Source organism: Aedes aegypti, chromosome 3 (genome assembly GCF_002204515.2).
Source record: "Aedes aegypti strain LVP_AGWG chromosome 3, AaegL5.0 Primary Assembly, whole genome shotgun sequence".
NCBI classification, from domain to species: Eukaryota; Metazoa; Arthropoda; class Insecta; order Diptera; family Culicidae; genus Aedes; species Aedes aegypti.
In genome coordinates this window covers 363820832-363848009 of record NC_035109.1, presented here as the reverse complement: position 1 = coordinate 363848009, position 27178 = coordinate 363820832, and the positions used below count along the sequence as shown (strand labels likewise).

At 37.2% G+C, this 27178-nt stretch overlaps 2 protein-coding genes and 1 long non-coding RNA gene across 9 annotated transcripts in view; 2 read left to right on the top strand and 1 right to left on the bottom strand.

Annotated features, from left to right (window-relative positions):
* Positions 1-1557: 1557 nt before the first annotated feature.
* On the bottom strand, positions 1558-15293 carry LOC5566861 (golgin subfamily A member 2). Its single transcript, XM_021848591.1, has 4 exons — positions 15218-15293; positions 13559-14971; positions 2943-3179; positions 1558-2884 (listed from the first exon to the last, which is right to left on the bottom strand). The coding sequence occupies exons 1-4, from the start codon at positions 15257-15259 to the stop codon at positions 1745-1747; spliced, it is 2832 nt and encodes a 943-aa protein (XP_021704283.1). The 5' UTR covers positions 15260-15293; the 3' UTR covers positions 1558-1744.
* On the top strand, positions 6147-7026 carry LOC110677656. Its single transcript, XR_002501101.1, has 2 exons — positions 6147-6660; positions 6736-7026. It is a non-coding gene; the product is annotated as an uncharacterized LOC110677656 (long non-coding RNA).
* A 3999-nt stretch (positions 15294-19292) lies between the features above and the next one.
* The window catches only part of LOC5566863 (sterol regulatory element-binding protein cleavage-activating protein), a 29826-nt gene continuing 21940 nt past the window's right edge, over positions 19293-27178 (top strand). Inside the window, exons 1-2 of one of the 7 annotated variants that reach the window (XM_021854687.1) lie at positions 19293-20042; positions 24437-25417. In XM_021854687.1, the coding sequence (XP_021710379.1) occupies positions 24981-25417 (437 nt within the window). In that variant the 5' untranslated portion in view covers positions 19293-20042; positions 24437-24980. The other 6 variants (XM_021854691.1, XM_021854692.1, XM_021854690.1 and 3 more) reach the window with 6 other exon arrangements.

The window sequence follows — 27178 nt, the reverse complement described above, 5'->3', positions numbered from 1 at the left end:
GAAAGGGTAATTTTATGGCAGAGAGGCTTGCTTTTGTTTAGCAGCCTATGTATCAAATGTAAAAAAAAGGCTTGTTAAAATGCTGGAACTGGGATTCAACTCATGACCTTCTGCCAAGAAGAGCTGGACAATCGAGATTTGCATGTATGAGGTCCAAAATGAATAAGCCCTGAAGTTTAATCCTCCTAGCCGCTAAGGTTTCCAAGTTGATGACCTAGCAACGATCAGGGTAGTGGGGAAGACTGACTGGATCGGACCACAGAACATGGCGCAAAGCTAGTAGTAAACACTGGCGTCGAATGAATTAACAGAAACGTATGCTGAACGATCTAAAAAGTAAGACAGCAGCCATGTCGTGATCCAGTCCGAAAATCCAATTGACATTTTTGATGGGACATTTTTTTCTACGGCCAGCATGTGAGGAACCGTGTGAAATGCCTTCGCAATACCGATGTAAATCGAATCAACCTGTCGTTACAATTCCATCTCGCGAGATGGATACTACTGCAGTAGTAGCATAGCACATCAGGTTAGTCGAGTGATCGAACGGTTTCGGACAAATCCTATGTTGGTTTAAGGTGAAACAGTTTGGAATCAACTTCTAAGATTGCACTAAAACTTCAAAGGCACAAATCTCGCGAAGAAAGCATCCGACAACAATGCACTTTTTATTTTAGCTTTGTGCACTAGCAGAAAGCTTAAAATAAAAAGATCAGAAACGTTTGCCAACTATTTCTCCAGTTTAGTGCCTTTGAAAACGTGAGTAGGAACACAAGTCGGCCATTGTGCCGGCCATCTTTGTATTCCGAGATGTTTCACCTTAATAGAAATGATAGGCAAAGCGGCAGTGTACAGTGCATTGGGAAATAGTTTTTGGAGTACTTTACTCGGGCAGCATAACAGTGCCACATCACGATAATTTTCAACACGGTTATTTTTTCCTGATTTGTGGATTAGCATTATTATAGCGGTTCTCTATGCGGAAGAAATATTATTTGAGTCAAATAGCGGTTGAAAATGATGGTTATCGAATTGGCAGCGTGGCCGCACAGTATTTAAACAGTGATGGAAGCAGACAGTCAGCTCTAGGTCGCTTCTGGTCTTGTTGTTCTTGAGAGCACGAGTTACTTCACCGACAGAAACCTGCATAGTTGGTAGGCTTATGTTAAACGGAGTCGACATTTCGGAACCTATCATGGCGGGACACTGAACACCTGGTGAATACACTTTCGAAAAAACAGCTAATAAATATGCAGCTGCAACATAGATTCTGCGTACCAATTCACTTTTATTTTGTCTTTTTTTTAGTTTTACAACTAAATTTTTGTAAATGCGGTTCTAAAGTTTTTAAAGGAGTGCTATTTTTTCAGTTTTGCCTCTGTCGATGAAGATTCTCCAAAGTTCGATAAAATCTGAAATGTATGGTAATCCAGATGCCTTTATTTTCCCGAGAAGCACTATAAATTGTGAGGAATGGAACTTCGTGAGTTGGCTTATACATAGTTAAATGATATCAGAAGATACTCAAGGATGTGATCCAATAAACGTCGCTGTTCATGGAAAGTGAAATAAAAAGTTTACTAGATTATCGCTTAAGTATAAAAATAACCACAGTTGCACTGTAAAGCACTCGTCTACCTGTCCGAAAAAAGGAATCTAACAAGCTACTTGCCTCCATTGTCAGATTCGACGTTGCAGCAGGTCGTAACGCGATTTTGTTTGGTAATGGTTGTCCTCGATGGGTCTAGACGGTTTCCAGCCGCCCGGAGCAGCACGAACAGTGCTGCACTCCGCTTCCGTAAGGGATGTTTGCTTCCTTGATATCACTTAGCAGCGATAGAATTCTTCCGGCTGTTTCCGTTGGTCTGATGTGCACCTTGGCCGCATCGTTGTTTTCGCCATTTTCACTGGGCACTGGCGATGCGCTGGTTGGACTAGGAGACATTGGTAGATCGACAATCGGTGGATGATGACGCAACTGATCGAGGGATGGCGATGGACTAGGCGGCGTTCGCGGTATGGATGCCCCCTTTTCTATCACCAGCTGATGTACGAGATAGTTGAGCTCTTTGAGCTTCAGTTTCATCATCTCGCGATCGTGTGCCAATTGTTCCAGTTGAAGATCACGCTCCATGTCTTTCTGTTTCAGCATTCGCCGCTGCTGTTGGTAGAGCGTTATGTACTCGCCAATCGTTTCCGTTTCGCCTTGCAGTTGCATAACCAAATGTTCCAGCCGTTGTTTCTCGTCGGTTAGCTCGGCCACCTCCAGCATGGTCCGCTTGAAACGCTCCTGAAGCTTCTCCATAGCTTCATGCGTGGGAATGCTCACGGTAGAAACACTATCGCTGATGCCGTCTTGCTTATCCACGTGATTATCACCAGTGATATCGTGGACCGGTGTGGGTTTAGATCTGTTTTGCAAACTGTTGATGGCATTCACAAGTTCAGCTTTTTCCTGCCTCAGTGTGTCAATTTCCCTGTGAAGATCGTGCGGTTGTTCTTCATGTTGATGTTGATCGTGACTATTGCACTCATGGTGATGATGATGATCGGTATTCTCAACATTCGTAATCACTTCGTGATGGTTCTGCTGCAACTGTTGCAGTTGTTGTTGAGCACGCTGTAATTCTGTCTGAAGAGTGCTGGAATCGTTTGCACGTGACTCATAATACCGTAACCGATCGATCTCTTGATTCTGCTGCAAAATCTGCTTGTGTAGTTCGGTAGTCTCGTGCGCCAACCGAATCATTTCCTCGTCCTTGTAGTGAAGTTTCTCACGAATTGAATTCAGTTCCTCTTCCAGCTGACCGTAGGTGGCTTTCATTTCCTTACCCAGATGGAGTTCAGTTTGTAGCTTGTCGGTAAGTTCTAGTTTGTCGTTACTCTGAAAGATTAATCAATTAGTTAGGGTCGAAATCAAATATATCAGTCCGCTAACATACAATTTGCACAAACGCCTTCTGCATCTCTTCCAACTGTGCCTTCAGTTCCATATTCTGCGCAACTGCTCTGGATGCACCGACCTTCCCGCTTTCAATTTCAGCCATTAGCTTAGCCACATCTGGTTTTTCCAGTTGTAACCGTTCCAAAGCTAACTGCAGTTCAGCTATTTTCTGTTCGCCCAATGCCACTTTCTCGTCGTACTTCCGTTGGAGTTGTTCGACTGAATCGTGATGCGTCTGAAATATAAATTGATTGCGTTACTATCTCATATCTAACCCTTTTTCTCAATTAAGGGCTGGTAACGACTGATTATCATAAAAATAGGAACTTCAAAGACATCAAAAAAAAAAAAAAAAAATCAAAAAGAGATAATAGAACAAAAATAATCCAAACGAGAATCAAGAGATAAGAGTGTTCAGTTTTTTTTGTTGAACTACAAGTAGTAAGTATTACTTGTGACATTAAGCATTATTGCTCGTATTACTGTATGCTTTTTTTTCCAAGAATTCCATTAAGACATTATCCATGTAATTGTTCACAATGTGCTTCAGAAATTATCAGTGATGCTTTAACAGCCTTTCTAAGGAATTTCTCCATGATTTCGTTCAAGAAATCTTCACGAATTAACCCTAAAATTTATTTGAGGAAAACTCCATAAATACTCCAGATGTTCCACCATGAGTTTACTCAGGAATTTCTCCAAACTTTCTTTTACAATTTTTTTATGAGTAAATTCAAAAATTTCTTCAGAGATATCTCATAAGTTTCGTTCTGGAAGTACTCTAAGAATTATTTAAGAAATATCCCATGGAAGATCTCGAAAAATTTAATCAGGATTTTTCCAGGTATGTATCCAAAGAATTCTCCTTCTCCAACAAAAATCATGTAGGTATATAGGATATTTTTAGAAATTATTGAAGAAATTTTGGAAAAAAAATATAGGAGGTACCTAATTTTAATACAAATCACATAATAATCTTAGGAGAAACTTTTCTATAAATTTTTACTCTCAAGGATAAAAAACTGCCTAAATTCATCGAGGATGCATTTATACGTTTTGCTTGGAAAAAAAATCAATCTAATCGCTGAATAATGTCCTGTAGGATTCTCTGAAAGAATTCCTTTAAAAACATCAAACGCAACCCCTGTCTACGAATGATAGGAATAATTGCTGATATGAAGCTTTAGATGAAGTTTTAGAGATTTTTTTTGAAAATTTGTTGAAAAAAATCTTTGCTAACCGCACCGCTGCTTCGCATCTTTTTCGCGTAATAATTGCAAGTTTAGTATCTCGAAAAATCCTAATCCAACAAATAGCGTTGGAGAGTCAGTGCAAATACCTAATTCGTCTGTGATCGTATAAGTTTAAAGAGTTTATTGCGTCTAATCTCGCAATCAGTGCAAAAACAGCTTGATCATTTTCGCATTAGTAACGTCGGCCGCAAAATCCCGAGAACGTACAGTTGCCTACCGAAACAGATGAGAGCTTGGGTGAGAATGTGTTCTCATTGTATTTGACGAACATTGATAAACGTGCTACGGAGAACGATATCAGTCTGATGGTGGCTAGACAGCTCGAAGTTCCTCTTGCAGAGTGTTTGGAGGTTGTTAAGTTGGTGTCGAAATGGAGAAACTCAAATACGTTGGATTTCGTTGCATTCAAAATTGTTTTGGATAGACAACTGAAAAGTACAGCTATGACTGCGTCGACCTGGCCGAAAGGGGTGAAGTCTGGACAAACATTTGAAAAGGGCCCAAGAGGTCTTGAGCCTTTTTTTAGAAACGTTGCTGTTGAGCCCTTCTTAGCCCGCCCACGCAAACTAACACAACTATCAGAAAGATTGGCGTTAGCTCTTCCTGATAGTGGTATTGGTGAGCGTGATCGAGTTGAATTGGGCTCAACAGCGTCTTGCAAAGCCAATGTTTACCAATTTCGATGTGCCCTTTTGAAATGTTTGTCCAGAAGTATCGAGAGTTTGTCAATCGATTCAACGACATTTGGCAGCCCACGTAAATTATCAATATGTTGACTGTAATGTGCTTTGAAGTTTTAATGTGTTTAGTTCCTGTTAAATTTGTTTATTTTGTTTCTGATAATCGATATGATTGTATTCTTTTGATTTTTTCTGTGTCTACTGTTGTACTAAAGTAATCAATTGTTGGATAGTTGTATGTTACTTAATTTTAAGTTACAGTCTGTAAGGCCCATGGACGAAGGCGGTGAAATAAATAAATAAATAAATAAATAAACGAATACGAAGATGGCTGGAAGAATCACTAGAATCGACTCCTTGAGGAACTCTCGTGGAATTTCCTGGTACAATCCCTTAACAAATAAGATTTTCGTAAAAGATTTTGAACATGTGTTTTTACCACATATCTACGTGTAGCAGATAAATGTCAACGGATGCTTGTTTTGTGTTTCTGTACATGCAGAGAAAACAGACCTTTTTGTTTCAAAAATGAATATTTTTTAAAAACTACAATTATTTTTGTTGAATACAAATATTAAATATTGTTGATCCAAAAATTTTAATTGTTGTTCCAAAAATTTTAATTGTTGTTTTTACACCAAACTGATGGGAACATAAGTTGCGTAGAATCAATAAAATATTTTTTTGATTGTTGGCACAATCTGTTTCGTTTTCAAAAAAAGTTTTTTGGTTTCAAAAAGCCCTATTACTTACACACATAGGGTAGAAGCACCGGTTTTGGTCATACGCCAGTTGTAGCCATAGTGGATTATACACCGTTTAACATAGCCAATCAGCATGAAACCTTTTGTGTTTAGTAGATCACATTCATATGATAGAGCCACATTCATTTACTCATCCAAATTGATTCAAAACATAAGAAAAACAATAAATTTTCTTTGTAATTTTAACTCCCATACACCTAATTTGGTCAGGGCACTCCTAATTTGACCACTCTCATGAGAAATCAATGCGATTGGCCAATTTAGGAACCGAAGTTAAATCTCTGGCCGAAACTGGTTCCGTTGGCCTATATTGACCAATGAAATTTTCAAAGCGAAAAAATAAAACCATTTCAGTTTTGATATTTTACACACATAATATGGATTGAATACTTGCATTTGACATATTTGTAGTGTAAAAACGTCTACCCATTTAATTTTTATTGACATTTTCTCTTAGACTGGCCAAAACCGGTGCTTTTACCCTACATATTTATTATATGAGAGTGTGTATGCTTTGTTTTCGCTATTATGTACACTCAAAATAATCTAAACGTCATTACTACGTGAAAAATCACGTAGGTTCATGATAATGAACCATCCTCTGACTTTACCTGACTAAGGTAACAGTTACCGTTTCATAAATTAACGTTATTTGTTGCTTTGATAGTTTTCACTGCATCAACCTATCGACCTTACGTGAAATCTACGTACATGCATTAATTCATTCCGAACGTGTTCATCTTCGATTCATTTTGTGTTGTGATCAAATGTAAAGATGGCGTCAAGTGAAAATAAACATAAAGATTTGATGGACTTCCAATTAATTTAATTAGTTATATTAAAGGTATTATTTTAAATGTTGTAGTAAGGATTCCATTAATTAGGATGTTACTTCTCAATAGATCATCGGGCCATTTTTTCTGAGTCGCATCATTGTTAGCAATGCGGGTCAAATTGGTACGTGGTACTGGAAGAGCTGGTGCTGGTCAAAATGGTTTTTCCGTTTTTGAAATTTAAACGTGAGTAAACTTTTTAATTTAGTAATGATTTCAAAAAAAACTATATCTGTTCCCGATATTCTTTCTCTGAAACAGAAACGTTGCCTTTAACTATGTGCCGAAGGATTTTCGAGAACATCGAGTCGAAACACACACCAAAACCAGACTATCTTGTTACCTGATTTCCCGATACTCAGGCATTGTGTGAAATACTTTATTTTGATCAAAACCGATGGTTCAATAAATAAAAGTAAAACTTTATGTATTACATGTTTTATTGAAAAATAATGTTATTTAAAAATAACAATGCGAAAGCAGCATTGCACCTATACAGAATTTTAGTACAGTTTACCGGGAACATACCTTAGGTTCTATTCAACTACTTGGTCAAATATACGAAAAAATCACGTAGCTGTTACACATGCCTTTGATGGAATGGTACAAGTTCATTTGTTCATTGGTTCATTCTTCATCACCTACGTTCCCCGTAAGAGCTACGTGAAAAGTGCGATGGAAAAAAAACCACGTATGTTTCCACGTAACAATGACGTTTGGATTATTTTGAGTGTACGCACGGCTTGTCAGACGCCTTTTCCATGATTTCAAACAAAACTCAAAATGGATTCAACAGAAGAAGTTTTGGTTATGGACTTGAGGAAGTTAGTGACGGTTATTTTTTTGCTGAGTTTTGGAAAAAATTATCAATCGTCTTCTGGGTAAGAAATTGTCTTGTTTCCATGTAACTATCTGATATACGAGCTTATACGCATTGTTCGATTGTTTCTCTCTAGAAAATCAATACTATCTTGAAATTCTGAAAATCCTGGAACGGAAGGAAATTGAAGAATTGATACCGCCGCCATTTCTGGTTGACCGGACGAATTGCATGCATAGATTGAATGTTTTGAGAATTTCACCAGGTATAAATAAACGGATGAAGTGTTTTAACAAAAGGAATAATAATTGTATTTTTCTATGTATCATAAGATTTCCACAGATTGTTATTCAACCGCATCACCGGTGGTAGGAGAAAGTAATCTGAATCCATCACTCGTGAACGGTGCACTGCAAATTACTTGCTGACTGCGTCTACAAAATGCATAAATGGCTAAAGTAATTTTGTAATCAGAGTTTATAGGAAGGCAATAACTCATCTGGTGATTATTTCTAAATCAGATGTAAATAAAATCCAAATGGAGAGAAAATAGTCTTTTTATTTATGATCATTTCAAATAAAATAGAAAATAATGAAAATACATCCTACATAAATAAAAAATTAAATATTGAATCAAAAACGTACTTTTTTGTTTATAAAAATACTTTTTTTGGTTCAAAAAATATAAATTTTTAAAGCAACACAGTTATTTTTTGTTTCAACATAAGGTATTGTATTAACAAATATATTTATTATGAATTCATAAAAATAATTTTTGTTCGTGTTGACGACTGATTCTAGAAACAAAAAAAGTATTTTTTTGAAACAACAAGGTTTTGTTGTTGAATTCAAAAAAATATATTATTAGCCGAGAAATGATAATTTTTTCTGTTGATTTCAATACAGAATATTATTGATTTTAAAAATCATTTCTCTGTGTGTAGGATTACTAAGGAATAGGATTAATTTTGGAGCTTGCTAGATTCCTGCTGAATTTGTTATAAATTGATTTCCGATGTTGAATATGGAATTTTGAGTGCTTCGATGATATACTCGGTATTATTATCTTACTCCTGAAATTTCGGTAGTATCTCTGGGATTCTATGAATTCAAAAAAAGTTTTTAGAAAGATGGTTGGATTTTGGAATGATTTTTTGGAATTCTAGTAACACTAATAAGATTCTGCAATGATATCTTTCGGATTTTTGAGAAAACCTATGAGGTGTTGGGAAAGAATTCTGGAGGGAATGTTGGGATTTGTATGGGTATAGTAGTGTCTCCTGACGGTAATAAGGCTATCCACGAGGACTTTCCGCGATAGGACTGACAGCTATAAGTGTACATGCAACCCAATCGACAGGGTAAACATACCATGCGAGTGTTATCAGAGCTTAACATTTTCCTTTGTAATTGAACGGTCACTCCGAACGCGAAACGTCAAAAGCTCATGATAAATAAAAAATCAGCTGATCGCAGCTGTCTCATGGATTGCCTTATCGTTGAATTCAGTGAAGATCTCCTCAGAATCTCCAGAATTCTCATTGAAACTCAAAATATGTTTGATGATGTTTCAAAGATTCTTGTAAAAATATAGAAGAATCCTGCCAATATTCAAAATATTCTTACACGGGAAGAAATTCTGCGATAAAAATTTCTATTTTTGTTGAATATACGCAGCGTGCAAACACAGACAAACAGACGTAACACTTAGAACAAATCTCGATCAAAATCATAGTCACGATGACATGTACGCCCAATGCTAAAATCGGTGTGTTTGGCCGACAGGCCAACAGATGGCGGTAGTGTGTAAACGTCCAACAAGAGCAAAAACTATGCAAGCGCTGCGAGTGGCGGATTGGCCACCTACCATATTTTTGAATCGTCCGTTAAAAAGGTGGTCGATGGACAATGATGAGAGTGTGACGTCTGTTTGTCTGTGATATATATGTGCTAATACCCGTCGTGTTATGCTTCGATCAGTGAAAACCTGTCATTTCCTCAGTGTTTAATGTGAATGGTGTTGATTCAAACCGATGCCAAGCAACTCTTTCCCACGGCGGCTTTCGCATTGTGAAATAGGATTTTGATGGATCTTGATCGTTTATTGGAAATAATGCAATGAAATTATCACTTTCCGTTGCCCAGTTGTCCATATTCGTCGTTTCCATTTTTATTTTGGTCGCAATCAGTTTAGATTCATCTCACAACTAATGGTAATAGGACTCAAATTTTTGGGTGTATTTTGTTTTCCGTGTTCCTTCCGAAATGTCAGATAGGAACAACCCCAGTGCTAAACATCAAACCCCTGTGGTGTTTTTGTCGACTAAGCGAACGTCAAACATGATCTTAAGTGTCAAGGTTCATTTATGGACCCAATTTTTAAATTGAAGCTTAAAGTTTCATCTAACAACTAATGGTAATAGGGTCCTAAAGCCCTGTCCCAATTTTAGTGCCAAACGCTTAAGTTTAGGCCGAAAACACATGTTTACTCAATTTTTTGATGTTTACCGTTTGTTTGAGTCCAAAACAATTTTTTTATGTTTTTTTTTTTGGATTTTGTCAAACCCCTTGGCTTAAGCCTGATTTGCTACTGAAAAGGAATCGCTAAAGAAATTTCTCGCCGATTCCTTGCAGAAATTTTTGTACAGCGACTCCCATTTGAACTGACATTTCTTTTCAATTGCGTACTGCGATCAGAAAAAAAGCGCATTCTTGATCGATTCCTTGCAGAAATTTTTTACGCATAAAGATAGGCCGAGAAATTACTTGTCAGCAGCGAATCAGGCTTTAAACTCAAATTTTTGGGTGTATCTTATTTTCAGTGTTCCTTACGAAATGTCAGATAGGAACAACCCCAGTGCTAAACCTAAAACCCCTGTGGTGTTTTTGTCGACTAAGCGAACGTCTAACATGATCTTAAGTGTCAAGGTTCATTTATGGACCCAATTTTTAAATTGAAGTTTATTAAACAAAAACAAGATTACATGAAATTTTCATTAAACATTTTAGGACCCTATTGTAATATAGTGAGTAGGTAAAATAATGCACTTAAACGAAAACAATAAACACCACAATTAAAGGAACCGTTTTCTGCACTAGACATCTCACCACGTTTCTGATACATTTAACAGAAATAATTTTTGTCAACCTGATTTCGACTACAGACATGGTACATTCAGTCGCATTTCTCAGGGTGTCCATTCAAATTAAATTTTTCAATTCTCGGATGTCCGGATTTCGAAGCAGTATCGTTAAAATATATAAAATATATTGAACTACTGAAAATCTTTATGAAGATTATGAATATCATATTTATGCATATTGATTGTCAAATACTGGAAAATATAAAAATTTTCAATAAATATTTCGTTTAAGTAATTAATGTGCTAATTGAATTTATTGTGTCCAATAGTACAGCTAACTTACAAAATAATCTGTATAATTTATTGAAACTGTTTGAAAATGGTTCAATTTCCTGTTTTAACAAGGTTTATACAGATCGTTCAACATTTGGGTAGCGTTCAACAATTAGCGAATTACCCTAGGAGGGGTTTAAAATCACTAACGTTTGGAAGGGGTAATAATCAAAACTTTTTTGTATTTTTCAAACAAAGTGGTCAAATTTGGAGGACTCGATCTATGTTATTGATGAGAACGTTGATGAAATTTTTAAAATATTGTTGGTTGAAACGGTTTGAATTTTGAACGAGTTTTGGATAAAGAGATATAAACGATTTATAGAAAAATCTCAAAAACCAACAATATAGATATTTTTAGTATTTTTTGTATAATCAGGACTGAGAGATTGCTGAAGTTACTCTTAGATCAGGTCTTTGATTTAGAGATTTATCATTTCAGTAATTTAACAAAAAATCACGTATGTTTTCCTCATTCCTGGTAGAAAATATTTAACAATAGTCATATAACCTTCTGGTAACTATTTTCAGTCAAAAAATACCAAGTACCCAAGAAAATGTATAGGAAATACAGATATTTTGTAATGATGTTAAAAATACTACTCTGTGTAACAAAATTCAGACCATAGTTTACGGCAAATTTAGTATAACAAATCAATCATGTTTAAAGAATGCTTTCAAAATTATGCGTTAGAAATGGCTCATGGTTGATTCCTGGAAAAATTCATTATCTGGTGAAACTCTCGTTGGATCCAAGGATCGATGAAGATCATAAACGATATCTCGTCAAAAACATTTGATTGAATCCTTGCTAAAAAGATGACAAAAATCCAAACAAGCATCAAAGATTTCGTCAAGAAAGTCGTCAAGAACCTAATAAAAATATGTTCAATATTACCTAAAAGCCGATTGAAATCATTAGAAATCTCACAGGAAACTTCCTAAAAGCGACTGGAAGAAATCGCTGTGAATCTGCAGAAATTTATACAAAATCTCGTCAAGGATTTCAAAAGGAACTTTTAAAAGATTACGACCAAGTCAAATTAGTAATCCGAGCAAGGCATCTTCAACAATCAGTACGAGTATTTCCAGGAACTTATCCAAAAACAAATTCTCAATGAATTTATCAACAACTTCATTACGAACTAAAAACAATTCGAAAAATCGTAACCCTAAGCTTCTTATCAACTGCTAAGAATTTCAAGAAAAAAAAGTTAAAGATCAATAATATAATCAACTAAAACAGTATAAGCAAACCATTAATTACATGTTTAGTGATTGTACAAGAAACTTTCAAGTAACTGGTCAACTATTTCTTAGATTCCCGTTATCATTTCTGCAAAGATGTTGCAACATCCATAGAAATAATCTTCTTTAACATTCTTCAAGTGAGTAATAAATACTCCCGGAGAGGTTCTTCAATGATATCCCGCCATGCGATTCCCTAGGATGCTTCAGAAGATCTCCTTTGGATTTGCATTCTAATTCAGTCGAGAAATCACAAAGGCTAAGAAACCAACGATTGTTATTATAGGATTTGGCTAAAAAATACTAGAAATCGTAAATTATCTCTCTAGCAATTATATTCGTGTTGAAAGATGCGATGCCAGGCAGTCATGCAAAATTTTCTAGTTTCACCCATAGTGCTTTTTCCCGGTGTGTTCCCGCTTTTCCCGAATGGATGGACACCCTGATTTTTGATCAACTGAAAATTTTCTGTGCGAGCGTTGAGGTTAACCCTTTAACGAATTAAATTTGCCTATTTTGAATATGGTAAGCCTTAAGAAGGTGCACAGAAACATTGAGATTAACAGAATTTGTGACTGATCATGATCCGTTTTTTCGTGTACATGGATTTCCGTGTTGCCAAATTCAAACCGAGTCGAAATCGAACGGGCACTGTACGATGAAAAGTATTCTTAGTAAAATTAGTACTCTTATGATCACTTAAACACACTTGTTACCCTATCTCAGCAATTATTTTCCTGCTTGTTGTGGCATTATACCGGGCAAACGCTTGCTGTCCGAACTCGCTGTCGCTCGTCGGACCTGGAAAAACATCCTCTGTTTGCATCGGGCAAACCCAGGCGTTTGCTGTTTGCATGACACCGAATAGATGCTATACTATTTTACTAGAATAAACAGATCGTTAAAAACTCACAACAGGCAGCAGGAATGTTATCGAAAGCTTAAATATTCCCAGTAAATTACCAATTATTCCGATCGGAAATTAAAAGATCTCCACAGGATTTTAAAAGATTCATAACCCAGCCCATACTTTGCCACTCAAATACCCAAATACCAAAACATTTCCCGGAATCCCAGATATTTACCGGACTCCTTAACTTCCAACAAGAAAAACCAGAGTAATGGAATTCTTAAGGAAACTCTAGAATGACTATAGTCCTACAACTCTTTTTGAAATTAAAAAAAAAAAAATAATACAGAATGCAACTTCAAATTCAAAGTTAACGTGGAAGCCCCAAAATTCTCACTGTCGTTCCAGCATTCTTATGAAAATCACAATTTCAACATTCCAACGGAAATCACATATTCCTATGAAAAACTGTATATTCTCACCGGAATATGAGAATTCTATACCAAAGCACAAAACTAACATCGTATTTCCATAAAATTTACTCAAATGTATGTTATTCCACTCGACTTCTTAATTTAAAAGAATGAGTATCAGTCTCTGAAGCTAACTACCAGTAGCTTTTGTTCATACCAACTCGTTATTTGAAGTATGTCCGAAAAGTGTAGTAAAGCAAAACACATAAGCATGAAGAGACTTTAGACACCTTTCATTGAAAATATACTTGCTACCAGCCCTGAATTAATGTCATACCGTGTTTTCCGCTCGTTCCGACTCCATCGCAGATATTTTCTCCCTCAGCAGTTTGACTTCCGCTTCCAGTGCCACCTTCTGTTCATCATTCTCAGCCGATTCGTTCTGCTGCGCCGCATAGGTCTGTTGCTTCGTTAACTGTTGCTGAATTTGCCTCTCCAGTTCGCCTACGTGTCGCACCAGGTTGTCCTCGCGCGAAGACAGTCGATTGTTCTCCTCGGTCAGCTCCTGAATCTTGTCCGCCAAGTTGGCCACTTCGCGATTCAGATGAAGCACGTAGTTTTGATATTGTTGGTTGCTCTGGTCCCGCTCGTTTCCGATTTGATTGATAATGTTCTGCAAATCTTTTATCTGTTGCGATTTGATTAGGTTTTGCTGACTCAAGGATTCAATTTTGGCATTGAAATCCTGATCGTCATCTGAGGAGAGCTGCTGGATTCGCAGCTTGGATAGGCTCAGTTCCGATCTTGTTTGTTCAAGCTCTTTCTGGAGTGATTGTAATTCTTCATTGCGTACTACTGACTTCTGCTTCACCTCGCTCAAATCTTCCTGGAGGTCTTCATATAGTTTCTTGAACTTGTTCGCCTCTTCTTGATACTCATTCAACTGAGCTCCTATCGTTCTTTCCAATTCTTCAAATCTCGACCCAGAGAGCTTTATTCCTTCGAGCTCTTTCTCCAACTTTTGGACTGTCGCTCTTGATGCCTTCAATCGATTTTGAAGCTCATCGTTCTCCGTCGATTTCTCCTTAACCAAACTTTGATACTTACTGACGGTTGCCGTCAGTTCAGCCTTCTCTCCGACCAGAACCCCAACCGCTTGAATCTGCATCTGCAGTTGTTCCTGGATTGGTCCCAGCTCACTGGTCACCTTAGTGCTATTCTCCAGCTTCAATTTATCGATCTCATTCTTCAATTCCTCGACCAAAGATTGATTATTCCGCAGCCTTAAACGCAGTTCATCGTTCTCCAACTTTTGAGCGTTCATCACTCGCGAAAGTTCCGCCTTCTCCGATTCCAGCTCCAGTATCGTGTTCTGCGGTCCCAAATCCGCACTGGCATTGGCAATCAGGTGGCCAATTTCCTCCGATATTCGATTTATGCTGTGAACGCTCACATCCATGGCTGCCGGTTCTGGTTGGGCGACCTGCGGTTCCATAGCCAGGAAATCTGGCATGGCGTTATTGCTGAAGTAATTGGACACACTGTAGGACGAAGGTTGTCCCGATGACAACACTTCTTCTTTCGGCAAGTGGTTCTGATTCTGGATGTCATCTTCGGCGGGGGATGGCGAAGGAGAAGGTGCGCCTGTGTTGTTATTACTACTAGGCACTGGAACTGGAGTTTCCCTTGCGGAATCACCTTCGCTTTTGCCGGAACTCTCGGTCTTTTGCTTCGATTGATACTGCTTGAGCTGAAATAAATTAAAGGATTAATCCTAAATTCATTCCTATCCAAAAACAAGAAGCAAGAGAGGGCTGACGTGTCAAATTTGCCGTCATTGGCTGGCGATAAACGGCGATGTATTGTTTTGCGTTTCAACTCGAAAAACTATTGGAAATTTATTATCACTTCAATCACAGAACTAGAGTGCACTAGAAGTACGCTAAATATACCCTCAAAACTTAGAAAATATACTGGAAAATCAGATAAAACCCACCTTTTTTCGAGCAGCAGCAATTTTTTCCTTCTTGTCTGCCATGATTGTTGTTTTTGTAATTGATTGTTTGACAGAAGATTCTCATCATCATCATCATCATCATCATCGTCATTACACGCTCGTTCAAATCTACTCAAAAGAGAGTAACTTTGACTCACTTTTGAACTTTCATACTAGCTGTCAAAAGTGAGTAACTTTATTTTATCAAAGTGAGTAACTTGTTACTCAATTATGAAAGAAAACGACCTTACTCACTTTTGAGTAAACACTAACATATTTGACTCACTTTGTAACTGTCAAACACTTGTGAAAATTTCAGCTTCCAAGATTAGGAGTAAATATCGTTGTAAGAAAATGTATTAGTAGTAAAACAAGTGCTTAAAACCTGTATAATTACCTAAAACGAATCATGCAAGTTGTGCAATAGTTGATACATTGTTACTGTTGTTATTAATCCGCTATCAAGTGAAGCGAGATCGGAGTTTTTGATAGTAACCAAGTCCTGGTTCTGCCCGAACAACCGCAAGAGACAAGTTTATACACAGTAAGTTTTACCGTCATACATTTTTTTATTGAACTAATAGCAATTCTTTACAGTCTTTCCGGAAATGCTACTGGCTCGGTCTAACATCCGGATCAACATCCAGCGAATGAATGTTTACCGGAAGAACATTGCGTGCTTTAATGCTCAGCAAAATCGTTAATTTCTGGTAAACACGGCCCACAGTTTACTGCGAACCTTTAGGTTTTCTTCCCGCTGGAAGTTGCCGCGTGACATCATCGTAAATTAATCCCCCAGGATCCCCCTCCGGGGATCCATTCCAGAGAAGCGAAAAAATTGGACACAAACATCACAATTTTATTATTTACTTGTTATATAATGTACTATTTATGTATGAGATAATAAAATAAATGTTATGTCTTTCGGTTTTTTTTTCTGATTCTATTTAAAAATAAAAATAATAAATTTATTTCCAAAATGTTATTTCTAAAGTGAGTGACATCTACTCACTTTCGCAAATTGTGGATAAAACGAAGTGAGTAAGTGTTACTCTAATTTTGACATTTGACAGTGTTACTCTAAAGTGAGTAACCATGGCTTTACTCACTTTTGAGTAGTTCCACTTTGTTCCGAAGTGAGTCGAAATCTACTCACTTTTGAGTAGATCTGAACGAGCGTGTAGATTGAGGAATGATTATAATCATGTCATCAACAAACCCAACTAGTGTGTGCTGCATAGGATCACTGCTCGCTGTGTCACGCAAGGCATCTGAAAGGGGGTAATTTAAGAAAACACGGGAGACCGTGTTATTTTTCCTATCTTTTGTCTCACTCTAACAATTACCATCAAAACTTTCAGAAGCAAATCTCGAGTTTCAATGAACCGATGCAGCTGAAAATATAATGGGTTATGCACTACATTATAGAATTATAGTGATAAATATTCTCGCATTATCTGAGATAACGCCCTGAAAACCATTGGTAACCACGTGTGTAGCTCGTTGTTTCTGAACAAATGAATGAATAAGCATCCAAACCAACACCACTGGCAGGTAGAGAATGTTCCTTTCTTCTTCACAGCATTGTTAAATAACGTGTAACTTCATTCAAATATTCAGAAACAACAAGCTACTCACATGATTACCAATGGCTTTTAGGGCGAGATCATAAGTTATGCGAGAATTTTCCACATCGATATTTGGAGTGGGACTTGAGATTTGTTTCTTCAAATGGATAGGATGATTAGGGCCCATTCACAAATTTCATAACGCTGGAGGGGGTGGGTGGGTGTCCCAACCATGTTACGGCCCATACAAAAATTGTATGATATTCATACAAAAAGTGTTACAAGGGGGTGGGTGGGTGTCCAAAAAGGCCAATTTCAACGTTATGAAATAAATGAATGAGCCCTTATGATGACGTTCCGTGCGGCCTTAGTCTGTCAGATTTCTCGTCCCGCCATTTTTGAAACATCAAGGAATAATATTCACCACGATGTGGAGAAAAAATCATAGGGACAAAAAATCGGAGAGAAATATATTGTAGGGGACCGAGGGGTGAACTAACCTGTCGCCAGTTTTTCATTGTTTTCCAATAGTTAGAGGCTCCAAAACATATTGATTCCTTAGGAAAGTTTGTTCATTAAATTGACAGTAAGCATATAAGCCAATAAAAAAATTTCACGGAAATGGTCTATTTCTCGTCGCGGACCGATAAAACCGGTTAGAATTTGTTCTGCTCCGAATGCTTTCAAGCAACGTCTGCAAATTGAGCTCAGAGTTTCGGTTTCAAAATGGTCCAATATCCAGCACACAAGTTTTGCAAATAAGTGGGATTACATGTAAAATTATACATTAATTATTATTCATATCAACTTATTTTATTAGTCATTTTAACTCATATACGAAAAGGCAATAGTACTGTTGTGACAGAAATTTTCACTTGCATAATGATAAAAACAACCCCTATATTCATAGCAGAGAGGATCGATGAAGAAAAATCGATCATGTCATATTCGTCCTGATAGGCCTATTCACAAGACGTTTCAAATCAGCTGATCGGGAAGCTCTTTGACAGTTCTTCTATGGAGATGACAGTCCCGTGTTAGCACTGGTCCTCCACCGATGTAAACAAATGCATAAACGGACCTGTCACATGAAAAGGCCTATTCTTGCACACGCTTCATTTATCCTCTAGGTATAGTTTTTTTATTGTGGATTTTTCTTGTTAGAGCGCAATATAAAAAAGCCACCGACACGTTAATGTTGGAATGTACACGATTTGTCCTATAAATATCTTTCACACAGTTGAAAATCGGAATTTTCGACACGCGAAAAACGGATTTTCTCCAAATCCATGAGTCGGAGGTACGTCCGGTAAGAAGCGCTGTGTAGCACACCAGGTCCGCTGACCAGCGGTTCGACGCTCCCGACGTTACGTTCGATGTATATTTAGAGATAAATCGATTGCTTCCGGCTTCAACTGTGGAGACGCGATAACTTCAAGCGTATAACCTAATTCGCTGCTGAAAAGTAATTTCTCGGCCTATCTTGGTGCATGGGAAATTTCTGCAAGGAATCGATCAAGAATGCGCTTTTTTTCTGATCGTAGAAAGCAGTTGAAAAGAAATGTCAGTTCAAATGGGAGTCGCTGTAGAAAATTTCTGCAAGGAAACGGCGAGAAATTTCTTCAGCAATTCCTTTTCAGCAGCAAATCAGGCTTAAGGCCGGTTTGCTACTGACAAGAAAAGGAATCGCCTATCTCGATGCGTGGAAAATTTCTCCCAAGAAATGGTCAAGAAAATCACTTTTTTTTTATCGCAGTACGCAGTTGAGAAGAAATCTCGCGGAACATTACTAAAGGACCTATGTACAAATGAGAGATTCTCTCCTCTCTCGTTCTCTTTCCATAATAACAGTGGAATACTAAAGATTTTGGGAAGTTTTTCACTATAGATCGAAAGTCAATTTCCTTGACTAGCGTTTCATACAAAAAACGCAACAGAAGAGGTTAATGTGACTCAGTTATTGATGAAAGAGAAAGTAAACAAAGAGAGCCTCTCAATGTTAGATAGGTCCTTTAGTAATGTTCCGCGAGAAATGTCACTTCAAAGGGGGCTCTCTGTAGGAAATTTCTTGACCTTTTCAGTCAAGGAATTTCTTTACTTTTCTTGAGCGAAACAGCATACTTAGCTTTAAGCTAGGTATGCAGTTCCGCTCAAGAAAAGTAAAAATTTCTGCTCAAGAAATGGTCAAGAAATTTCCTACAGTGAGCTCCATTTGAAAAGACATTTTTTTTCAACTGCGTACTGCGATAGAAGAAAAATGCTTTTCTTGAGCATTTCTTGCAAGAAATTTCCCACGCATCGAGATAGGCGATTACTTTTCTGTTGAAGTGCATACTTCGCTTTAGACTAAAAAACATGATCGATTTCCCTTTGTCGATCTTTTCTTTCAAGGTTACAAAATCAAACATTCACTGTATGTGAAAGCTGACCATACTCTGCTGCATGGGCTCGTATGACGAAATTTATGAGCGTGATGACAGTTCGCTGTCACGGCATGTGAAAAAAAGCAAAAAAAAAAATGCAGGTGTTCCACTTCGACTCGTTTGCCACCCATCAGCAGCAGCAGTGCTGAAAAGTATCTCGGAATCGCAATAATCGCGCTCAGAAGTTGAAAAATAAGTGGACACCGTCTTCCGAAAACGGTCCGCTTCTACCAAGTGCCGTGAACAATATCGCCGTAACGCGTGTGGTGTTAATTAACAGACAGTGTAAGTTTCGCTGGCAGGCCGCAGGAGAATCCCGCGCTGCTAATTGAACCGATTCCGAATTAGGTGAAGCCAGCAGGAAAGTGAAGTGAAAACGTAGTAAGAAAAGATGACGCGTTAGAAAATCCCGGATCGCACTCTTTCCCTCTCTGTGGTGTGGCGAGGATATTATTTTGCGGTTCCTTGCTGCGTATGTGTTGTTTGTCGGGGGAATATTATGTAATTTCGGATAAATCGGAGGAAAATATCGGTGTTATTTATGGGTCGATGACTCGGCCGAATTTATTATTCAAAGAAACCGGCAGGCTCTTGCGGGTCGCAAGGAATTGATAACGGGTGCCCGTTGACCGAAAAGGAAATTACGCAGAACCGGAGTGCAGCGAAACGAAGTGAAAAGGAAAACGAGCAGATGCAGAAGCAGCGCTGTGCAATCCATTCTCTGTTTTCGATTCAATCTTGCTCATCTCATCATCGGTTACCGGAGTTTTTGTGTGCGGGTTTCGATTGTGTGTTTTGTGGATTCGGAGTGCTGCCACCGTTAAGAAGAACACGGTTCTAAGATTGAACGGCGCGGTGCAAAATCTCGTACAAGCTGTCGTGGGATGCGCAGTGTGGACGGACAGTGGGACAGAGTGTTTTTGTCTGACAGAAAAACAATATTTTGAGGAAGAAGCAGTTTTAAAGAGTTTTTCGTTTATTCTCCTAAATGTTTCATATGAGAAGATTTTTATTTTGAAACTTGATCACTATTTCAATGTAAGTCTATTTTCAATAAAAAGTTTATATGCTCGGTATTTGTGCAAAATTTGAGCAAATATTTAATATTTTCTTTAGATACTTTCTACTGATTCTTCCAACGATTTGCTAGTAATTATTTGAGTATCTTTCAAAGTATCGCTAAGTAATTCTGTGAGTATCTTTCAAGCAATTTGAAATTTTGTAATTTTGTGAGTATTCTTCAAGCAATTTTTCAAAGATTGCTTAAAGGAATTTCTCTAGAACTTGCTTCAGGAAATTCTTGAACATTTCAACGTTACTACCTCCAGTAATTTTCTCACTGATTACTTTGATTTTTTTTCCAAAGACTGTCGTAGGACTTCATCCAAATATTTTTTTCACTGACTTTTCAACCAAATTCTTTAGCTTTAGATTTCCCAAATATTCTCACAGAATTTCTGAGGGTTTTTTACTAAGGTTAATTCATGAGTTTTAATAAAATTAATTCTAAGTTTTTTTTTCATACGCCCGACAAGTATTTATACGCCATTTCATCCATGGTCACTCCAAAGAATTACTTCAAAAATTCCTCGAGGGATTTTTTGAGAAAATCAATTAGGGACATTTAAAATAATAATAGCCTTGTTTCGTAATTCAGTTTCTCCAGAAGTTTTTCTAGGAATTTCACCAATATTTCATCCAAAAAATATAAAAGTTCATTCAAGGTTTCAGACCAGTTACCACTACAACAATTTTTCCAAGAAATCCTCATTCCTACACAATTTTTTAGAGATTTCGTCCGGTGTTCTTCAAGGAGGTCCTTAACAGAGATTTAAATGATTTGTTTTTTATTCAATTATCTTAGCAATTAATTTAGAAAATCCTTTGAAAGTTCGTCAATAGTTACTATGGAAATCCTTATTTATCAAGGATGACTTTAGAAATTCATCACGAAAAACTCTTGAAAGAATACTTGGACAAATCTTTGAAGACTTCCGTGAAAAATCTCTTAGCAATATCTGGAGTAATTCCTGAAAGGTATTCTTAGAGGAAATCCTAGTTAGAATTGTAAAGAAATTTTGAAGGAAAATTTTGTATGAAATTTTGAGAAATTCCTGGAGGCATATCTGGAGAAGTTTCTGGTTGAATACTCCAACATGTTATATCAATATAATGATATTCGCCGGAGAAAAACCTTGAAATCTTAAAGCTTTCTTGAAAAATATCTGAAATCATATATGAAGTAATTCCTGATGGGATCGCTGAGATAATTTCTGTGACATTTTTCGCAAAAACACAGATTGTATTTTGAGATATCTGAAAGAAAATTCATAACAGAATTCCTTAAGGAAAATTTTGGAATGATCTGAATCTTTGGGCAAATACCTGAGCTAATTTCTGATGAAATTCCTTGTAAAAAACATTGAAAATGCATACAGTAATACAAACAGTATTATTTGTCGTTTTGTCGCTAGGAATTTCAAAAATAAAATTTTTAGGAATATTCTTAGAGAAATGTTCTGTTTTTGAACCTGGAATTATTTTGTAAAATCTAAAAAAAACCTGGGAATATCAGGGAATTTCGTTTCGGTAAACGAATAGACACCCTGTAGATTGATATTATTGGATGATTTTTTTAGGAAGTTCGTTGAAGCTCACTGAAGAAATCAAGGAATTAATAATCCTAAAAGGACAAAAACCTAAACTTCTGACGAAATTCCTGCACAAGATCATGCAAAAAAAAAAAAATACATTTATGACATAATGGGCACATTAAGCAAATGCTTATTTGAAGACTATAAAATGGTAATACTTTTCAGTTATCGTCGGATAGTTTCCAATTTTGTAATTAGTACGACGTGTTGCATTCATTCATAGTGAACAAAATCTTATCAAATGTCCGAAAAACGAGATAGAAAATAGGGTTGTTGTTTTGGTAGGTAAAAAGGGAATCGGAGCAGAATAAACACTGGCGGAGTTTAGTGGATACTATATTATTGATGAATGTCAAACGTTCTGATATGTGAAACGTTTCTTCCTCAATCACGTTAGCAAGAAAACAAACTTCTGTGGGTTAGTTACTTTGCTCAAAGGTTAAATTCTTCTACCACCAATTTGAAGCTAAGCAAAAAAGTCAAATTTCAAATGAAATGTTGGATCTCTTTTTGGTTACTTTTTTATTCCTACAGATTTCTTAAGTTCATATTTTCAAAACATCCAGTCGCTAGCAGTCCTGTAATTCAGAAAACTGAAAATTTTGCTAAAAAGGGACGAGCTAATATGGCATGAAGTCATTTAGCATAACTAAACTAGCTAGGTCAATTTGTATTTTTTAATTACAATGCCAAAGAACGTGAGAAACTTTCAAAAATTGCTATCCTGCCATTTCTACTACCAACATAGGCAACATTTTACTAGAGGTAATCCATCGATGTTTTGTAATGGATTAATCCATTAATTAAGCTTAATTAAGCGCTTACATAATCATTTGCTTGATATAGTTCCAATCCAGGACGTTTGATTATTAACACAACAATTAAAAATCATCAAGTTCTAGTATGTGAACATACTGAAAAAAAAAACAGTATCAGCATAGTACCGCAAATTCGGATCAAATTGATCAGTAGGGTGAAAATGATTACGATGTTATTTCTTACTAATACGGCATCGATTACTATGAACCTGTGAGAAATGATCGTTGTATATCTTAATTATTGTCGAATTGTGTGTTGAGAAATTTTTGTGTTAATTAATGTTCATTTCTATGAAAATTATTTTAAATTACAGAATCATATTCGGTGTTGTATTGGCAGACACCCGTAGACTTAAACCACCGATGAACAAAAATTTTAAACAGAAATCTGGAAATGATGTCAGCCTCAAAGTTTGTTAAGATGATTACGATATATACCCAAAACAGATAATACCATATAAATTTGTACCAATTCGCTCATTTTGTTGAAATTGTTAAATTTTTGTTAGATATTAGAAAGTTCCATTGGAATTTGCCTTAATTTAAGCGTGTTTTGTGGTATTCTTTAAATTTAATTATATAAATTACTATAATTATAATTATCAAAAATTTCCATAAATATAGTATTGTGAAAAATATGGAAGGCATAATCGGATTCATAGACAACAATTTAGTTATGCAAAATTTTAAAAAATATTATAATAAGAAATTATCAATTCATTCTTGAATAAACTAAGGATGATCGCATTGACAAGGAATCAATTTCACCCCGCAGTGGAACATCCCGATTTTTTTTTATTTTAGGCACTAAAATCGCATTTGTTAGAAAAGTTTGGTACGCGAGCCAATAAAATGCTCCGTCGTACTTGTTTTCCTGCATTTAGTTGTTTGGCATTGACACCATTGTAAATGAATTACTTGGTTTTCCCATACAGGGCTTCTGCAGCTTCAGTTTTGAACCAAAAGGGTTCAAATTTTGGTTATGCGCTCAGAATATGACCTAGTAGAATAAACGGTGTAGAGAGAAAATGTTATCTTAAACCATTATTCTGTCCCACTTATCCTATCCACTTCTCTTTGGGGCATAATGCTCTTTGGTGTAACTGGGATTCAACCATGGTTATGATCCTTCTTTTAAATAGGCTATTCTAACTGAAGTGTCCGTTATGCCAAATTGCCTTCGGTCTTTTTAAAACTTTGCCGAACGAATTTATGCCTACTGACCTTGTGCAAATCGAAATTATTTCATTTGGGGTAGCTCCATTAAACTTATAGAATGACTTCCTAATGAGCTATGCTATGCATTCTCAGATATTTTCGCACAAATCAAATAATTTCTCTGGTAGTTCAAATAAGTCACTGTAAAATAGTAATAAAGATAATCCAAAATTTTAATAAGTTTATAAGCCTTTTAGATCATTTGTATTTAATCCCGTGAAATATTTTTGAAATTTGTTTAAAACATTTGAAATAATGAAGAAAATTTCGAGGCTAATGACTGTAGCTAAAACCTCTCTAATATACTATAAAAATGGAGAAACTACGACAAAGTCATGTTTTTCTGGTTGTTGTTGTTGTTATTGTTGTTTGATGAGGGGGACTTTAACCCGTGGGTCATTCGTCCCTTCGTGTTTTTCCGGTGTCTGATATTTGTTGCACGGTCTCCCCCCTATTTGTCCCACAGTGGCATCCCACGTCAGAAATGGAAGCATGACAGCAAAGTTGATTATCATTGAGGTGATTTTACATTCTACAGCCAGCAGCAGTGCCGACCAGTGACCAGATTTGCATGTGTATAATAAACTCGTATATCTGTGTACCAGTGATATAACTACCTATGTGCTATCATTCATGGGAAATGTACACCGCTTTGCGAGTCAATAAAGATTGATTAAAGCCACTGTATGTACTCTCGATAGAAGTTCATGAAAAGGTTCTCCGGTGGAAGAAATACGAAATACAAAGTGCAGAAGAATGAATTGAAAAGTGTGTGGTGCAGAAGAAGATCGCAAAAATTAAAACCAAGTTGTGGCGTAAGAATGACGAGAAGAAGCGCTGTAAACGCTCGAAAAGATAATGGAATTTTTTGTGAGTCTGTACGTAAACTTAGAGACGAAGCAAACGAGAAGAAACGGTCACAGCATCAGTAATTGGGATTATTTTCGGTGGCCTTGAAAAGGAACGAGTTTTAAACAAAAAAAAAGTTCATTAGCAAGTGCTTCTTAAAGAGACGCACGCAACGTGCTTAGAAGCGGGAGTGATTGATAGTGCTGAAAAGTGTCTTCGGAATACGCTTCTAGATGACGACGTCATCGAACATTGACGCGCACTTTTCGCCGGCTGGCGGTGGAAGTGGCGGTGGTGGTAATGGGTCAGGCCAAATGCCCCAATACCCTTACCAACAACAGCAGCAGAATCACCTGCCCTCGCAACACCACAATCACGCCCACCACAGCCAGCATCTACAACATACGGCCCAGCAGCCGTTCCCGGTTGCGTTGCCGCCCGGCGCCTTGGTAACGCCCGGCAATACAAAACTAGTGACGACGCCGATGCCGATATCGGCCACTGGGCGTACCATTTCGCGCCAGAAGCCTACGGTGGGTCGGGAAGCCGAGGAGAAGGCGACCACCTTGCCGTCCAGGGTTTCACAACTCTATTACAAGCATGGGTTGTTCCTGTCCAGCTATCCGACCTGTGCGACTAGCGTTGCTATTGCCGTCATCATATTCTGTTGGTAAGTTTTATTAGAGATTTAACGTTTTAAGTATTCGCTAAACTTGGGCGAGATAATATGTGTTTGTCAGGGATACAAATGCATTAGATAATGTTTTCGTGTACTAGGTTTTTAGGCAAACGCTCAAAAGCTGATCGAACACATTGCAGTAAATATATCTAATAACTCGATTAAAATTCAAATTTTGGAGAACATCACAAACATTTCTTTTTTTACATGTATCCATGGTGTCTGAGGAATGAATATAATAAATGACAAATCTTGAAAGTTAGTTGAACGAACTGAGAACATTCTAGGTGTATCAGGTTTGCACCAATTATGAACTATACGCTAAACGCTCTGTCACACTCAGTGCTGACGCTAAAGTTCTAATTGTTATACAGACTTGTATCGATCTCAGAAGACTTGAAGTCTACCAGATACTTTGGCTGGTAAACAACCCGAAAGTGTGTTATTAGTGATACAGAGTGAAATAAAATATATGAAAGCAGTGGGTTCACTCTTCGGCCACCACTGCCGGTATACTATTAATCAGGAGTTCGAATTGCATCAACCAGAACTCAAAGACCAACCGACTCATTGACCGTCTTTTGCACTGGCTAACACGCGGTTCATTTCGTTATCACTTATCGGTCGCTTATTTATAAGACACACTTGGCAGTGCGCAACCGTGCACACGTTATATGCAAGCGCCTATATATACAAAACAGATAGCTTAAGGGTAAACATTGAAGTGAAATGCAGTTTTGCGCGCATTCGAACCAAATCCAAACAAGTGGTGGTCGTAAAAAAAGGCTCGTAGCTGTGATTTGTGTTTACCATTTTCAACGGATTTCATACGTCAAGAAGGTGTCGCAAGTGTCTGTCTATAGCGCAATGCAGGAGGCACGGTGCATCATCCAACTGACTCTCGATATAGCCGGTAGAGACTATTTTAGGGAAACTTGTCAATCAACTAAGACATTAGAATGGAATACACAAGTGGAAGTTCTCTCTATCAAATTACGACGAGCGATCATTATCGATCTTGAATTGCGGTATTACAACTTTACGAGGTACGAGGAGACTATATCAAAGTTTCAACGAGCTTGCGACATGCACGTATGCCTAAAAGTAATTCAAGATGTACCAAAGTGTGGATCGACAGGTCTTAGAGGGGTGTGTGCAAGTGTTTACCTTACTTCTGGCTCGTATCCACAGACCTACATTCCTGAAGCCTACAATGTCGTTCGTATCTCATTATTCTATTGGTTCGATTAGGTCGAGTTGATCATCGAAACTGGTTTGCGACGCGCATTATTTGCATGACAAGCTGAGCTCATTTGACGCGATCGACTGGCAGAAGCGAGTTGTGGAACTCATAGTGGTTGGTGGTAGTTTCTGCTCTTGCTTACGCTTACTCATTAGCCAGTGGGGACTTTTCTATCTGATACGTAATATTGTTGCACTAACAACATCTCGTGAAGCTTATTTACTCGATTACTAATCAAGAGAGACTAAAATACTAGTTAAAACGTCACTGAACCGTTACAAGTGGTTGTCTTGAGAAAAATATTTGTTGAAATACTTATGCATCGCATTGAGCGGCTTTTGAACTCATACCTATTACGAATGAAGAAGATTAACTTCCTGTTGAACTACACAGAAGAATAAATATTAGGGTGATTCCAAATATCGTTTTAGCTTCACACCGCTCATCTGAACTCATTGGGATAAAAACTGAGACTGCACAAGACCTTTAAAGTTTGCATGAGAACAACT

Excerpts from the sequence above, each read along its gene's own strand:
- LOC5566861 (XM_021848591.1), bottom strand. The coding sequence starts at position 15,259 with ATGGCAGACAAGAAGGAAAAAATTGCTGCTGCTCGAAAAAAG. Across the intron at positions 3,180-13,558 it reads CGGAACGAGCGGAAAACACG|ACGCATCACGATTCAGTCGA; the intron begins GTATGACATTAA and ends TTTATATTTCAG. Across the intron at positions 2,885-2,942 it reads AGAAGGCGTTTGTGCAAATT|AGTAACGACAAACTAGAACT; the intron begins GTATGTTAGCGG and ends TTAATCTTTCAG.